General features: G+C 44.7%; 1 protein-coding gene across 1 annotated transcript in view; it reads left to right on the forward strand.

The window, feature by feature from the left end:
• ABLIM3 (actin binding LIM protein family member 3) overlaps nt 1-17583 on the forward strand; it is a 770500-nt gene that overhangs the window by 532286 nt on the left and 220631 nt on the right. Inside the window, exon 7 of the mRNA XM_069651389.1 lies at nt 12414-12501. Within this exon, the coding sequence (XP_069507490.1) occupies nt 12414-12501 (88 nt within the window). The remainder of the gene's footprint in view (nt 1-12413; nt 12502-17583) is intronic.

The following is a 17583-nucleotide window of genomic DNA, read 5'->3' on the forward strand; positions in this document are numbered from 1 at the left end:
ACTGCATTGCTATAGCTGCACGTTACCTCCATCTGCCAATTTTCCAATATGAGCCTCTGTATCACTGTACTCTGGTACCTAGACTAGCGTTCCATTATATTTCAGACTGTAACCCCAAACGTTATTGTGTCATGCTCTGTGATCATAATTGTCATGAATGTGCCCATCACGTTATATTCAGAGACCTGCTATTAGCTACTCTGTACTTTTTAGTTGCCTCTATAATGTCGATCACATAAACACGTGTTCCCTCGGTTTACACCGCACTCACCCATCAAACTGAGCCCATACTTATCCTACTCTGCCTATGCTGAATCTAGCCCACTGCAGACCTCTGTACCCATGTTAAACGTAAACTATTTTGCCCATGTTGTGAATTTAGCCTACTCTGCCTAAGCTTAACCTAGCCTCTGTGCCTATGTTGCTGAATCTAGCCCACTTCTGACCACTGTGCTCTTGTTAAACTCAGCCTATTGTGCCTATGTTGCTGAATCTAGCCCACTGCTGACCACTGTGCTCTTGTTAAACTCAGCCTATTGTGCTATGTTGCTGAATCTAGCCCACTGCTGACCACTGTGCCCTTGTTAAACTTAGCCTATTATGCATATGTTGCTGTATTTAGCCCAATGTGCCCTCATTAAATTCAGCCTACTCTACCTTTACTGAATCTAGCCCATTGCAAACTACTGTACCCAGGCCAAACTTAGCCGGCTGTGCCTAGGTTGAACACAGACTACTGCAACCAACCATACCTGCTCCAAATCTAGCCTGACCTAGCCCACGCCTACAAGGTATTAGCTCCAACCTCTCTGATCCAGTCTTCTGCAGCCTGTTACCAACCGCCTCAGCATGTATGTCAGCAAAATCCTGCTGTTATCCTTACCACTGTTGCTCACACAAATAATCCTGATAACCATGGATCAAATTAAATTTGCACCTTGTCCTACACCAAACAGAAACACTAGGCTTCGAGCTAGACTCTCTTCCTTTTACAAACCTAAAATGACCAGCTATACCCACCTAAACTGCCGCACTAACTCTAAACATACCACTATGCATACGGCACAAGCTCACATGCAAACTACCTCAGAAAATAAAATGAAAGAACTCATACCAGCAACTTTGAAACTCCAGAGATCACCTAATACTACTATGATAGCTGGAGCACTGATTAATGCCAGATCTGTCGTAGCTCACGCCACCGAAATAGCCGATATTCTAACATCCAACAACTTTGACCTCCTAGCAGTCACAGAAACCTGGCTGCATGAGGCAGCAGGCCCAGCGCTCACATTAGCGATACCAGCGGACTATCAACTCTTAAGAATGGACAGACCCAATTCTAGAGGAGGTGGCTTAGCTATCATTGCTAAAGCTAACCTGCACTTAAGACTATCCACGCTACCCCCATTAAAATCCTGCAAACTACTCTCGGCGAAACTGCCTATATCCCCATGCCGTACTCTAACCACCTACGTTATATATAGGCCATCAGGACCTATAGGCTCATTTGAAGAGGACATATCTAGCCTCTTAGCGAACAATATAAAGGATTCCTCCCAGATAATTATCTTAGGCGACCTCAACTTAGTATTTAACGATCCGGATGACAGACAAGCACAAGCGATAGCTATCATGCTCGCTGAACGTCACCTCATCCAAAAAGTCCTCTCCCCTACCCTTGATAAAGAGAGGACCCTAGACTGGGTAGCCACCTTAAACTGCTCAACAGCTATCACTAAAATTACACCCCAACTCTGGACCGACCAAAACCTAATTGACATTAGCTTAACACTAAACAAACAAACAGATAAAGATACAATTATGGCACCCCCTCTCCCCACCAGATTGAAGAAAAATATTACACCAGACAACCTCCTACCCCTCCTTCTTCCTGTGATTAAAGCCCTGCCATGCAACTACGACCCAGATACTCTGGTGGATTCCTACAATGACACTACGGCTAAGGTTCTAGATACTATTGCCCCACTTAAGGTACGCAAGAGTAAACAACAGACTCACCTTAATACCTGGTTCACCCCCCACCTCAAAGAACTTAGATTGGAAAAAAGGAAGCTAGAAACCTTATGGCAACACTCCCCAATGGAAGAAAACAAACTAACTCTAAAACTCTGTGCCAATAATTACAAGAAAGAAATGCTCCAACACCAAGGAACTGTTTGTGATCCTTCGAGAATTAGAATCATCCATATCTCCGCTGGATAACGTACCCAAAGACAAGCAATGGTGCACTAGCATTCAAAATGCCCTAGCAAATAAAATAAAAACACTGCAAAGCAAAATTGCAGCTAAAAACCCTCTCTCCCCCTTGCCGAATTACCAACTAATACCACACCCAATGACAAGCCTGACTTGGCTCCTTTTAAATTCTCCAAAGTCTCCAATCAGGAAACTGAAAAAATCATTGCATCCCTAAAACTGTCAAACTGCAAAGGAGACAACTGTCCAGCCCAAATAATTAAGGATGCAGCTAGAGACTTAGCCCCCTTCATCTCTAAACTCATTAATGCCTCCTTCTCATCCAATTCTGTCCCAAGTAGCTTAAAGGAATCTTGGGTCCTACCCGTTCTCAAAAAACAAACTTTAGACCTGTCCATCCCAACAAACTACAGGCCTATATCAACAGTCCCATTCCTTCTCAAGATAATAGATAGAGTGGCCTATCTTCAAATTCAGAACTACCTTGAGACCAACCAACTCTTAGGTTCCCTCCAATCGGGTTTCAGACCCCAGCATGGCACTGAGACAGCATTAATAGACCTTAAAGAGCAAATTGACGAACTTAACGACAAAGGAAACACAGCTATGTTGCTTCTCCTTGATCTGTTGGCAGTGTTTGATTTAGTGGACCATGTAGTGTTATGTAAACACCTAGCATCGGCTGCCCACTTTTCAAGTGAGGCCATAGCTTGGGTCCAGTCCTTTCTAGACAATAGAAATGCGTGAGTCTTTTTCACTTCAGCATCGGCAGACCCAATGCAAACAACATGTGGCATCCCACAGGGCTCCTGTGTCACACCAACCATGTATAATATCTTAACTAAGCCTTTATTTGACAATTTGGACAGACTGGGTGTCACCTATACAAACTACGCAGATGATACCCAGATCCTCATCCCCCTTTCGGGCAATTTCACCTCAGATACAGCTTTAGTAAACAAAATATACACCCTCATTCAGGCATGGATGGCAACCCATGGCCTCTGCCTGAATGACGATAAAACAGAGATCCTGATCCTTGGCTCAGCTAACAACCTAAAAAAACTTGACCCCAACTATAGCGCCTTCAACATTGATGGCAATATAATTACAGTCGCCAAAGAAGTGAAGACACTTGGCTTCTATCTGGACTTGCTAACTCTAAAAAAACAGGTTAACTCTTTGGCCTCCTCCACTGCTTACACCTGCAAACTCATTAGAGCATGCAGACCTTTCCTCTCACTAGCAAGCTGCATTATCTTAGCCAATGCTCTCATTTTATCAAAGCTAGACTACTGTAATGCATTGTACTTAGGAGCCAACAAATATATCATCAACAAATTACAGACACTGCAAAACATTGTGCTCAGAACGGCCCTGAACCTCCCCACAAGAGAGCATATATCCAATGCTAGGAGAAACCATCACTGGTTGAAAATTAGTAATAGGATCCTCTTTAAAACACTGTCATTAACCTTCAAATGTCTTAATAACGCAGCCCCTCCATACCTAAAGGAAAGAATAATTAGAAAAACCTCTGCACAACCAACTAGGACAACTAATTCCTACTGCCTTCAAATACCTAGATTTAGGCTTAAAAAAACAGGAGGCAATAGTTTCCCAGTTAAAGTGGCCCAGCAACGCAATGCACTTCCAATTGAGCTCAGAAGGGATCAGTCCTATTACAGTATCAGACACCCTCACTTGGTTACACCTTAACAACGACTAAGATGAATGATCGAAGTTGTATATATATGTGTATGATTTCTACTTGTACCCTGCTACTTGTGCAACTTGCTCCTAAGCACTGTTTTTTTACCTTTCTAAATCTATAACTAAGCTTTAAGTATTCTTGTTATGCTGTGCGCCCAGTTACCCAAGGGTTTGGTGCGCCCTACAAATAAACAAATAAACAAACAAACAAACCAGGCCCTGGCAATAAGAGATGATGGAGATGGTGTCTTCCACATGATACAAACAGATGGCAATGTGAAGAGCTGTCTGTCTACAACCAATTTACCACAGCCCTGATCACTACACACGACAGCATGGTCACACAAGTCACCACAGTGGATACCTAAGACTCATATGCTTCCGACATGGAACAGCCCGAGGAAGACCCAGACACAGAGCTTAGGACACTTCCGGTCTACACGCCATCAACCCAACAGCAATGCTATCTAGCATGTTCCCTCTCTCCCCACGAATCTAACTCAGACCTCACTCTTTCAGATCTGCCAGAGTGACTGGAGACCATGCAAATGGCAGCAGTGCACAGTATGCCCCCAACGCCCTCTGTTGCACACACAGCGGTGATCCGAAGGCATTTTCCAAATAGAGCGGAGTGATGGCACAGACCACCCATGTTCCTGTGACTTTAAATGTTCCATGCAGAATATCCTAAAAATGATGTGGCGTGCTCTGTAGTATTGGACATGGACATAGTCCCGCTTTGTTGCTCGAGATTTTTAAGGCTTATAACAATAAAGCAGATAATATACTGAATTAATAGTTTTAAACAGCAGGCGCATTTGTTTAGGGGTGTGTATGGCACATGGAAAGGGGCATGGCGATGGGCTTTGTGGGGAGGGTAGACAGGCCAGTAGGGAACATAGTTCCACTACTTATTTTCATACACTTCGACCACTGGGTTTAGCTGTGCAAGTGTATAAAAGAATCATGTGTCAAAACAGCAATAATTGCATAACACAGTCAAGGCTTTTGGTGCTCTCTAAATGCATGCATGTCGGCGCTTATAGAAGAATAGTCAATACTTTTCGCTGTTGTGACATGTCGTTTTTGCATTGTAATATCAGGCATTACCATGCTGTTCACTGTTTAGCATATTTTCTATGGCCAGCACCATCAACACAAGACTCTGGTAGATTTCCATGATGATGGTTTGAAAAACGAACTGTACAACTGTAACAAATCAACTTCTGGGGCACCAGTGGTCCAGGGATGAATATCGGTTTCTAAACCATCAATCAGTCCCACACCTCTAGTACACCAGAAGGGATCCGAACAGATTGGAAACACAGATTATAAACCTCCTTGTCCAATATTGGTAACGTGGACGGAACGGCAGGCTTATCTCCGAAAGGTTGTGGATCGTTTGTTAGTTGCAGCACAGCGAAAATCCAATTATTACCCAATGATAAAGGGGACAGTCTAGTCAAGGTTGTATACACATATCTACTTTATTATTGTCACAACAGTTCTAGCACACTACAGAAACAACCCACCCTGTATAGGAATGCAGAGGACAAACAGTTTCAAAGAAGGAAAAGTCGGTATAGTAATTAATACCAATAGTTAAAGGATACTTGGTTTCAACACAAAGGGAGCAATGGGTAGTAACATGTCAATAGGGGACTTCAGAGAAGGATCAGGGAGACAGAACCACAATGTACCTTGTTCTGTAGGAATTCTTGGTGCTCGACAGGGTTGAGTCAGTTTCAAGGCATTTTGCAGCTTCTGCGACAGAGTTCAAGATTGGAAAAAAGCTGTGGGTATCAGGCGGTAGGCATTTTGGCTAGTGAAGCAGGACGGGCGACTGTAGGCTTGCCTACACAGCAGCTCAGGGCCAGGAATCGTTGTCTCAGTGCTGGTCAGTGGTTATGAAGCACTGGTCGAGTTGTCTCGGATGGCTTTAGCGAATGCGGCATAACAAGAGTTAGCTGTGCAGTCGGTTGCAGCGCGAGAAGATCGACTGGCTCAAAAATGTCCTTTAAGGCAGACGTTAGTAGATGCTTGCCCGATGCACTTCTCCTAGCTTCTTCACTGGGCTCATGTAATCCTTTAAGTTGTGTGGCCTAAAGCTGAGGAGAGTGTTGCAGGCAGCTGCCTTGTCCTTGGTTTTGTTCAGAGACTCTCTGGCATTCCCCTGCTAGGAAGCTTGCTGCAGAGCCTAGAAGGGCTGGCTGAGTACTGGTTCTGGAACTGCCAGAGGATCCTCAGGATTCAGAATCTCCCTCTGTTCCCTAGGAGATGTTTAGGGGAGGGATATTGCTTGTCTCTTGGAGGGCCTGGCCTTCCTTCACTGGTAGAAGATGTAAGGCAGAATGTACATTGAGCCAGGGTCCAAGGATGATTTCTTCCTGTTACTCCTTGCGAAGCTTTCAGATGATCTGCCAAAATAGGTGCTCAGCCCTCTTTTTAAGCCAAATGGACCACAGGGATTGGTGTAGGATAATCCTACCTTAATGAACCAATCCTGGATCCCCAACAACAATATCCCGTATGCATGAGTTCATAACCAGAGTACTTTGCAACAGAAAAGGTGAAGGGGCAAAAACAACCATCTTCCTGTCTGTTGTGGATGAAAGGGTCCCTCTGGTAAATGGAGCGCTCTGTGGTTCCTGATTAAAGTAGCAGGTCTCCCATGAAGCTGCAGCGAGACCAGACTTTCGGGCTCTGTCAATCCACATACTCGTGCCTTCTATATGGGTCTCCCTCTGGGGATCATTACTGTAAAACTGTAGTCCCAGACGTGACATTTCACTGTCAATCGATACTGAGGGTGTGAACTGGCATCAGATTGACACAGTGCATATGAAAGGGTAGTGGGTTGTCCGTCTCCTTTTTTAGCCTCTGCAGGCAGGCCCCATGTGGGCCTGTTTGAATTAAACTCTGATTAGTATGTGAATGTTGCCACCAACTACAGGGCTCAACAAAAGGACATGGCTGCTCCATGGAGCCTTTGTTAGTTAATTAGGCTGTCAGCTCTGGCCCTCCCCCTTCTAAGATGGCATGGTGTACTCCTGACTGTCATATCCCAACTAAATATGACAAGGGAGACTGCGCCTGTAGGCTTTGTCCACACAGAGTGCACAGGTCTATGCATATGTCATGCAGTGAGCACAGGAAATGTGTGCATATTAGCCCTAGACATTTTCTGGAGGTTGTTCTACCATCATGACCAGATGACTCTGAACTCCAAAACAGGGGAGGAAGGATAGCTAAGGGGCAATGCGTTTGTCTTGGAAGCAAGACGTGTCGCAACACAGGTTTGACCTGATCCCACACTTAGAAACCACTCGCTGGTATTAAGCGCGTTATAAATGAACAATCAAATATTTTTTTGTATTACTTGGGTTTTAATCAAAAAGATTTTTTTGATTTTTACAAGGGTCTTTTTCTCAGGTCAAAACCATGCGGTTTTTTAAGAAGTTCCATTGTCTAGTCCTTTTGGCCCCTGGTTAACTCTTCCGCTGACATGTTGATGTCTTTGTTTGGTCTGATCTAAGGTCCATCTTTAAGTGTTTCAATCTCCCCCCTCTGGGTTTTTTGTTGGATCTGCTCCCTCTGTCGGTAAGTGGGTGATCATTTTGAAGGCTAATTCTATTCATTTCACTGTTGTTCATGTCCGTCTTGTTGTCTCTCCTGCGATTAACCTGTTCCACACTGTCTCTTCATCTAGCGTTACTGCCCCTTGCAAACAGGATTGAAGATATATATCTCTGTGTTGGTGTGTTTTAGGACATCTTAACACTAGATGTTTCAGTGTTTCTACTTGCTCTTTGTCTTTACATAGGCGACAGCTGTTGTCTTTCGTCGGGGCCCGAATTGCCAGAATTTTGTGCGTCGTCAGCAAGTTTAATCTGGCTTTCAAGAATGTTCCTCGCATGTTTTTGTTTGGGCATTTCATGCAGTAGTTCAAGGGTTTTTTGACTTTATTGAAAGTCGATGGGAGATGACGCAGTAGTTTAGTTGCCCTGGCTGTGTCTATCGTCGTGATCCAGTCCATAAGTTCCATTTTTCTTTTTACTCTGGGTTAGTTTTCAGATCTTCTTCCGAGCACGATATTTCTCTCAGGGTTTCTTGGAGAGTAGACGCCCACTTATTGAGTGCCTTACACGTGCCGCTCTTGAGCTCCTCCGCGAGGATGGAATAAATTGGCAGGGTGTCCGCCATCATAATTTTCCTGTATCGTCTCATCTTACTCTGCTCTACTAGAGATGACACACTAGGCCCAGTTCTCGTCTAATCGCTGGCATGGATGTCGACTTCGGTAGGCCTAGAACTGATTTCCAAACATGTCCTTCCAGCTTCTGCCATATCGCACTCGGTATATTAAGTGATGTTTCCATGCCATAGATGATAGACGGTACGACTTTAGCTTTATAGAAATTAATCGCCGGACGGAGGGAGAATTTCCCGAATTTTTTTCTACTAGTCTGGTTTGTGCTGTCAGTCTTTTCACCTTATCCCATAGCTGATCTTGACATTTTCTGGAGGTTGTTCTACCATCATGACCAGATGACTCTGAACTCCAAAACAGGGGAGGAAGGATAGCTAAGGGGCAACACGTTTGTCTTGGAAGCAAGACGTGTCACAACACAGGTTTGACCTGACCCCACACTTAGAAACCACTCGCTGGTATTAAGCGCGTTATGAATGAACAATAAAATATATTTTTTTAAATCATTTAATTTCATTTAAAATTTCAAAAAAGCAGAGTCGAGCGAGGGTACGCCCACCGTGCTGATGATCGAATTCCTCACAATGACAGAGAAGACGTAAAAATCTCAACAGAAAGTGGAGTGGTTATGGAAATTGTCTTCTTGGGAAAAAAATATATAGACATAAGGTCAGAGTTCCTTTCTTCAAAGTCGGTGCTTTGCTGTCCGTCACCAAAACAGGCAGAGCAATACTTATTAGATTACGATGCTCTGATGGTGTTGCTGACTCAAAGCATCTGTAGCCGCTCTGTCTCACACAGCTGTGTTTTATTTTTATTTTTCAAACGGCAAAAGACATGTTAGGGCTGCGTCTGTAGAGGCCGGAGTCGGCCAGCAGAAGAAAAGGCGGTCTTTGAAAGCTGAAGGAGCAGAGCACTTGCCTCCGCCACGTGCCTAACGGGCGCAGAGGCATCTCAGCTTGTCTTCACGTTTCTGAAGTTAGCTTTGAACTCGACTCCTCAACTTCCAGTAGCGATATAAACGACGTTCCTCCCCGCAGCTGCGGCGCAATCTGTGTTCCATCCAATCCCTCTGGTCAACCTCATCCGTCCGTTTTTGGAAAAACGCCAAACTCCCATGACTTTACGCAGCAGAGTTTCAGGGAGGCCGATTCTGCTAAAGTGCTGAACCGCAAGGGTTCAATACGGAACTAGGCCTCGTAACCATGGAAACTCAGACACCCACCAGGCCCTACATAACTCCGTTGGATAGTAAACTTCAATAATGAAAACAAACCATAGCGCTGCATGAACATATTAGGAAATAGACTGCATAGTCATTTCATTTATCTGCAGGTATATGCCGCACTTGCACGCATGCTTCTAGTGTGAACTTCTAAAATTAAACACCTCTGAAATCGTGTTGCTATATGATTCCTCTTCTGTTATTACCTTTGCTGTAAGATGCACAAAGCTGTAAGAGTGGTTCCCAGATGAACTAATTGCACCTAACATTTAATAATGGTGTCATATTATGACCTTGCATTCCCTTCATTACAAACGTCTGCATATCTTCAGGGCTTTAAGTGGGCAGGAGCTAGCCAGGGCCAATCCACGGCATTCTCCAGAAAGAGCTCCCGAGCCGGGGCCCTAACAGGGTCCACCCTGACTAGCCTCAGCCATGCCAACACCTCAGGCAGCCTTGTAGCCAAAGCGCTGCACAGTTACACGGACTTCCTGCAGGTGTCAGCACTTTGAAAGTGTTGACATCTGCAGACAGCCAGTGTAACCGTGGCTTTGGATACATGGTTGCCAGATGACTCTGAACTCCGAAACAGGAGGAGGGCCCAGCCTCTCCTTTTGTTACTAAGTAAAGAGTCATCATGCCGCATGAAGCCTTTTAAATGAGGTTTCATGATGCGTGATGACTCTTTATTCTGAAACAAAAGGAGAGATTGGGCCCTCCAGTCCTCCTCTTGTTTCGAGTACAGAGTAATCACGCAACAAGCAGCCCTTTCATTCATGGAGCCCATGGTTTTTAACCATGCAGTGCCTTGAATGAAAGGGCTGCCTGCTTCGTGCGAGAGCTGGGGCGCACTGGTATCACACCTTTGGTGCAGCCAGTCCTTTGGGGCTTGGCGCACCAAAGGTAATAATGCCAGTGTGCCCCGCTCCCCTGCTTTCACCAACCCTCCTCCCCCATTGGCGAGGGGATGGGCGGGGGCTCTGCTTAGGGGCGTGGCCTAAGTACTCACAAACCTAGGCCACAACCCCTAATTAGAGCCCCGCCAGTTTAGCATCCCACTTAATCCACTGCATATCTTCCTAAAAGGAGGGCGCCTCCCAAAGGATGTAGGGTGCAAGGGGTGGATATGTTATCTATCTGGCAGACTAGTCTGTCATGCAACCTCTGCATTCTATAGGTAAGCTGTGGCAGTGTATAGACACAATTTAATGTTATACACACACAAACAATGGGTGCCCAATTCACAATGATTTGCAGAGGAGAAAATCAGAGATGCTCATGAGGTCTGAGGTGGTTATTTGTTTCGGGAGTTCTGGGGGAGAGAGCAGAGAGAATTTGGTCCAGAGGGGCAGTGTGCGTGTTGGACTGCACGGAGGGCTAATGTTGTAGGTGGTTGATTCAGTGATCTGTTAGATTTGGTCTATTTCTTTCAAGAAAAAAAACTGTTGATTCTGTCGCATTTTTCCTGTGTTGCTGGCACCTCAGGGTCAGGTTAGGGTTTGGTACAATGCATTACTGCTTCAAAGAGGGCTTTGCTTATCTTAGAAGTTGCTGCAAGGGTGGTAGCGTAGTAAGCAGCTCAGTAATCAGAATCCTTTGGTTGATGGAAAGAGATTTGAGGTTGGTTAGATCTCCAGGATTATGGGTTTTGCGCCAGCGTTTCTCTAGGGCTCTGATTGAGTGTTTGCTGGAGGTGAGCTTGGGGGTGTTCCAAGGGTTGGATGGTTTGATCTTAGTGCAAAGTTTGCTTCTAGCTCATTGACTAGGAAGGTTTTGAATGTGCAGAGCTGTAGGAGGGGGGGCGTTAAGCCCGACTTTTGTGGGCTGTGGTCGAGTGGGGCTCTGACAGTGGGATGGCTTCATGATCAGACCAGTTGAGTGGGATAGTGACCGCACAGGTGATGAGGGCGTCCATGCAGCATTGATCTATGCTTTTGAAATGGCATCGCCTTCCCAGCAAACATTCATCAGTATTCATCCTCATTAACTGCCCTGAGACTGCCATCTAAACACATCTGTCTTCACCATCCAGGAAGGCTCAAAAGTTCAAGAGGTATGCTCACAGTCCGCCGTCCCTTTACCATGCCCAACACTGCCAGACAACAGGGACCCCAACGGTTGCCGTGAGGGAACCCTTTATCTGGGAGGCCTGGAGTAGAAATGTTAAACTTAGTTGATGAAATAGAGCATTTCATTGGGTAGGATCGTCAGCTATTTATCATAAATATAATCAAACCCTGCAAATAGTGTAGTTCTCCAGCCATGGTCCGTATTTCCGTTCCCCTGCACTATTCTCTAATTTGCTGGACAGCAAACACAAGAGTGTGTGATTAACGCACATTGAAGCGGCAGTTTCAGTGTAAAGGACTGGTTTGACGCATATCGAAGGGGTGGTTTCAGTGTAAAGGATTTACTGGTTTAACGCATATCCAAGGGTCAGTTTCAGTGCAAAGGATTTACTGGTTTGCCTACATCGAAGGGGCAGTTTCAGTGTAAAGGATTTACTGGTTTGACGCATATCGAAGAGGCAGTTTCAGTGTAAAGGATTGACTGGTTTGACGCATATCGAAGGGGCAGTTTCAGTGTAAAGAATTTACTGGTTTGACGTACATCGAAGGGGCAGTTTCAGTGTTAAGGATTTACTGGTTTGACGCATATCGAAGGGGCAGGTTCAGTGAAAAGGATTTACTGGTTTGACGTACATCAAAGGGGCAGTTTCAGTGTAAAGGACTTCTTGATTTGACGCACATCAAGGATTTACTGCTTTGATGCACATCGAAGGGACGGGTTCAGTGTAAGAGATTTCTTGGTTTGACGCATATCGAAGGAGCAGCTTCAGTGTAAAGGACTTTCTGGTTTGACACACATCGAAGGGGCAGTTTCAGCGTAAACTGAATTCCTGGCATGACACTGTGCTTTATGTGGTCTAGCTGCCTTTGCCTGGTGGAGGAAAATTCAATTTGAATTTCTAATCAATTTAATGTGAAAGGGTATCCCTTTAAAACTGGAGAGGGCCTGAATCCCTATTCTGCTTCTGTCTTGCAGGCTGGTGGGAAGCATTACCACCCGACGTGTGCCCGCTGCGTCCGCTGCCAGCAAATGTTCACGGAAGGAGAAGAAATGTACTTGACAGGTATGTGATAGTCATTCGGGGGTAATTACGCGGTGAATGGCTTTGGCAAAATGATTAATTATAAAATTATACAATTAATGTTTTTGGCAGCATACAGCTCTAGAGCATTCCTTTAACAGTGACGTTGGTCTGGCCACAAGATGGCTGCTAAAACATTTACAATTTGTTTTACCTGAAGATGGCTGCCAAAACATCAGAATTGTCTCAGTCTTTCAAATTCCAGCAAAATCATGCCTTTCCCCACAATATATGCCAGCATAAAAATATGTTCACTCTCGCTGTGCCCATACATCTCCATTCTGGCTGCGTCAAAATATGCCAGTATTCACATATAAGAACATGCTCTGGTTTGCTTTGTGCATAATGCCAGTAATAATACTGTAAGAAAACACGTCCAAACTGGTTCTGCCAATATATGCCATTACCCCCACTTAAGAACATACTCCTGTTGGCCCTTACATTAAAAATGCCATAAAACAATAGGAAAACATGTCCAAACTGGGTCACATATAGTCCAGTCTTGATATGTAAGTACACTTATCATTCTTGCTTTATTATAGATGCTCAGTTAAAAATGTAATCCTACAGTAAGAAATAGCTAGGCTCCCTGCACCAAAATGCTAGTCTGTCATGTGATAACACACGTCAAATTAGTTTTGACCAATAATGCCAGTAAAACATGCCATGCAACTTCAGGAAATGTCAACATTGCTACAGTGCTCCCCTGTACTCTTAGCGACTCGTACGCACACATAATCACATTCATACCCATTCACCCACAAGTTACCCATAAACATTTGCTCGCATTCACTCACACATGCACCAAGAACATTCACACTGATCTCCAGACATGAACACACAATCACTTACCCATACACCTTCTCTCACACTGCATTCTTCACACATGCACCCACTCAGAACATTCACAGTCACATTCATACCCATTCACTCATCTATAGTCCTTCTCTCAGTCACTCACACTGTAGTCTCCACATGGCACCCACCCAGAACATTCACAGTAAAATTCACACCCATTTGCCCACCTATCACTCATCCAAACAGCATTTACATTCACTCCCACTGCATTCTACATACGGGCGCCCACCCAGAACATTCACATACCCACAAATAATCACGTTCTTGTCCATTCACTCCTTGTTGTCCCGCAAGCCATTTCTGTCATGCATTGGTCCCTTGTGTTTCGCTGCCTGTCTCGTCTCGCTCACCGCCGTTCTTCCTCCGCCTTCATGGTGATCCTTGGCTACCCTCTCCTGAGTAACGGCCGGCCTAATTGCTCTATCCTACCTGGGCGCTTGAGCTTCCACTGCTTTTGTCTCCCTCTGGCGAGGTTCATGTGCCTACGGCTTTGTGCTCTGCTCAAACTTTCAGTTCCTTTCCTATGACATTGGCTTTGCTCGCATTTGGTATCCATTCAACTGACATTGCTGTGCTCGTATTATTGTTTTCATTCAACTGACATTGCTTTGCTCACTTTTTGTGCCACTTTAAACTGGTTGAACAGGTTGTGCAGCACGCTGACCTCCCTCTTCAGAATGGTGGGACTTCTTCACTCCTACCTCCTCATATCCTACTCTGTTTCTTACCATAAATGCATGTCTGTATGCCTAATGTAGCCAATCATTCCATGACTCGTGGGTTTTCCAGCATGCAGTCATGGGAGTAGCAATTATTGTTAAGACTGAACTCATGCTGTTCCCTTCTCTGTGCCACTGCTCAGGCTGCAAAATACTTCACCTCAAAATGACACCTTCTATTCACTCATGTTTTTATTTTCTCTTGATCTTGAGTAAATTCAATGGGCCCAAAACTGCTACACTCTTTTTAGGCAATTTAAATCTCTGGCGGAGCAATATTTTAGACAAAAACGCCATTGGCCTCGAGGAATCACTCTCCAACATAGAGTACCAGATCATGAATAATGAGCCAACCAATGGTAAAAATAACCAACTAGAGTGGGTTGTTGTGAAAAACATCACAGCTCATAAACATCCCGACAACCCCGTGCATTTGGTCAGACCACTATCTTATCAACTTTATCATCGACCTCAAGACCCATTTAGAGAAACCTTCTAACAGCTGTAAGAGGGTCATGAATGGGACTTTCAAAAAAATCTCCTCCCACTATATCGAGTCATGCTTGCATACAGTTATGCTAAACTCCTCTGACAATGACCACATAGATGCCCTTCTGGATAAATTCACCAAATGCATCCAAACCATGGTTGATCACATTGACCCCCTCAGAACAAAACTTGTTAGCGCTAGTCCAAGACAACAGGAATGATTCACACCTGAACTATACGTCTTGAAGAGGTCAAAATGATCACTCGAAGCAAAACGGCTGAAATCGCCATCCAGGGAAAATAAAGAAGCATGCAGAGCCATGGATACCACCTATCCAACTAAGATAGCAGATACTAAAAGTAATGTTTTCAGTGCCCAAATAGAATAGGCCCCAAACAAAACAGGGAAACTCTTCCAAATTCTAAAGTCACTAGAAAACCCTGTTGCCCCTGACACTTTCTACGTCTCCTCAGAGGATGATTGTAAGATGGTCCACACGGCTTTTGAAGCCAAAATCACTAAAGCAAGGAAGCAAGTTCTGATGACGCAAAACATTTAAAATCCTCCCAGGAATCTCAGGACGCATCCCAGGATCTCTCAACCTCCCCTATATTTGCCATAAATCCAATCAATTTACCTGAGATGGAGAGAATACTCTCCAGCATGAAACCCACCTCCTGTGTTGAAAATCTGCTGCCACCTCAAATTATCTTAGAGCACAACATCCTCTTTGCCCCGTTCTTGACACAGTTCTTCAATTCATCTTTTCGGGACAAGTGCATTCCTATTGCCATCAAGGTAGTTACGGGTTCCCCAGGGCTGTCAGAAGGTGTGGTGAGGCCCGGGGCAAAACATTTGGTGAGGCCCCCTTACAATCCTTTGCACTCGGCCAGTGGCAGCACATCCGCAAACAGGAGACTCGAGAAATCTACCCTTGAGTTTATGTGCAGGATCCCAAATATGGTTTATTACTACAACTCCAAATCAACTACAGCAAAGTTAGATTTCTCTACTGAAGAAAGGTTCATGCCAGACTAACTTTTTATCGTATGAATAAATATATATAAGATGGAATGAGCTCTCCACTGCGCCAACTCCAATTCTCTGAGGGTCAGTCACTTTTCCAAGCAAAGAGTTGAGGGCAGATCTCTTTCTTCGGCTGGGGCCTCCCTCTGGAAACAGCCTCCCTGCCTCGGTGAAACTTGAGGAGAACCTTCTCCATTCCGGAAGCACCGCAACACCTGTCTCTTTGCTTCTGCCTTCTCTCTTCCTCTCCCTTGCTGATCACCTGCCTGATCCATGCACTGGTCACCTGGTCAAGCTCTGAAAACGGGCCCAGGTCCCTGCCTGTCCTGTTGCAATCCCGCACTACCTCTTGGCTCCCCTACACTTGTGGTCTGTATCTGTAACCCTACAGTCCCCGCTCTTGCTCTTATTCTCCACCCATTGTCTGCCCTTATGAATACCCACACTTGCCACCCATTGGCTGCACTCTTGTTTCTCCTTTGTTACTGCACTTTTGCATCCTACCCCACCCTCGGCACTTCTCCCCTCCCCCCTTCCCTGCTGTTGCACGATCTGAATGACACAAGGCCTAGTAAGAGCTGTGTTTTGTCCTACTCTTTTGTTTCTCCCTCCTTGCCTTGTCGCGCCTAGAAACACTTGTGTACAGGCACGTTATAAATGCCATATCATATCATTAGGGAGCACCCTGCCCATGTGTGTGCATTAAAACACACATCATACACAGTGATAAATGATGTACAGTGGAGGCTGGTGCATTTCTGAATTTAAGAGGCTTAAATGTTTGTGCCAATTAGGCAGGATCAACAGAGAACAGTGAGGGAGCCCAAACCAAACAAGGGTTGCTTGAGGGGGGTTCTCACTCCCAAGAAAATGCTTGAAACATTGGGTTAAAAGTATGCATTTTACAGCACTTTCTTTGCAAAATTGGTTAGAAATCCATACAGTTTGCAATTGGTTTTGTATGGAAGCACATGGAAATTCCCAATAGTTGCAAATCACAAAATGTGCATAGGAACATTTTCCAATGCATTTCATGCCGCCTTTCCACGCGAGATATGCTAGTATAAAAATATATTCATTCTGGTTGTTCTTATTATGTCGATGCAGGCTGCATCAATATATGCCATTATTACCATGTAAGGACTCCCAGCCAGTAAAAATGCCATGCCACAGAAAGTATATCCAGGCTGATTGTGTACCACAAGTGTTATTACTGACTAGATTGGCCTACATTAAATGTGGGCCAATTTAGCCAATTAGTATGTTTACTTTAACCTTGATGCATAGTCCTGTGCATCATGGGTAAAGCAAAAAGAGCACTGGCAATGCTAACAGTTTGGGCATTCGTGTAGGCATGGGAAAGGCACTTCTGTATTGGTATTAGCTGGCCATTGATAGTGCCAGTGCAAAATGGTTTGAGTACCTGAGCAGCTAATAGCAGTGCCTGGTAAATGCCTAATACTTACACACAAGCCAAAACGGTTGGCTTTGCCAATGCTTATTTTTAAACGAACTTCAGTGAAAGACACGCAGGGTGTTTTTAAATTGAGTGGCCAAAGGTAGACTTGATTAAGACATTTTTATTACACCAGTTACATGTTTACAACTCCAATGAAATCATGAACTCTCAGAAGACTCCTTTGAGGAAACAATTGCAGGCACATTGAGGGTAAAGTTTGATGGCAAGGCATGTTTAAAGCTAGCTCAAAGAGTTCCAGTGAGGAGGTGTTTTGGGTGGGGAGGGCAGGAACTGGGTGAGAATTTCCATAGGGATTAGCATGGCCATGAAAAGTAATTTCACTGTTAGCACCTGCATTCATATCCATACATTTTTAGGTAATTGAAATTGTGATGTGGGGTTAGCACTTGCATGCTAGGGGAGTGGTTAGAAGGGAAGTGGTGACATGAGACAACTCATTCTCACAGCAGTCCTTAAGTGTGACGTTTCAGAAATGAAGGCAAGAGGTAGCT

Source organism: Ambystoma mexicanum, chromosome 3p, assembly GCF_040938575.1.
Source record: "Ambystoma mexicanum isolate Mex_15411 chromosome 3p, UKY_AmexF1_1, whole genome shotgun sequence".
In the NCBI taxonomy this organism is placed as follows: domain Eukaryota; kingdom Metazoa; phylum Chordata; class Amphibia; order Caudata; family Ambystomatidae; genus Ambystoma; species Ambystoma mexicanum.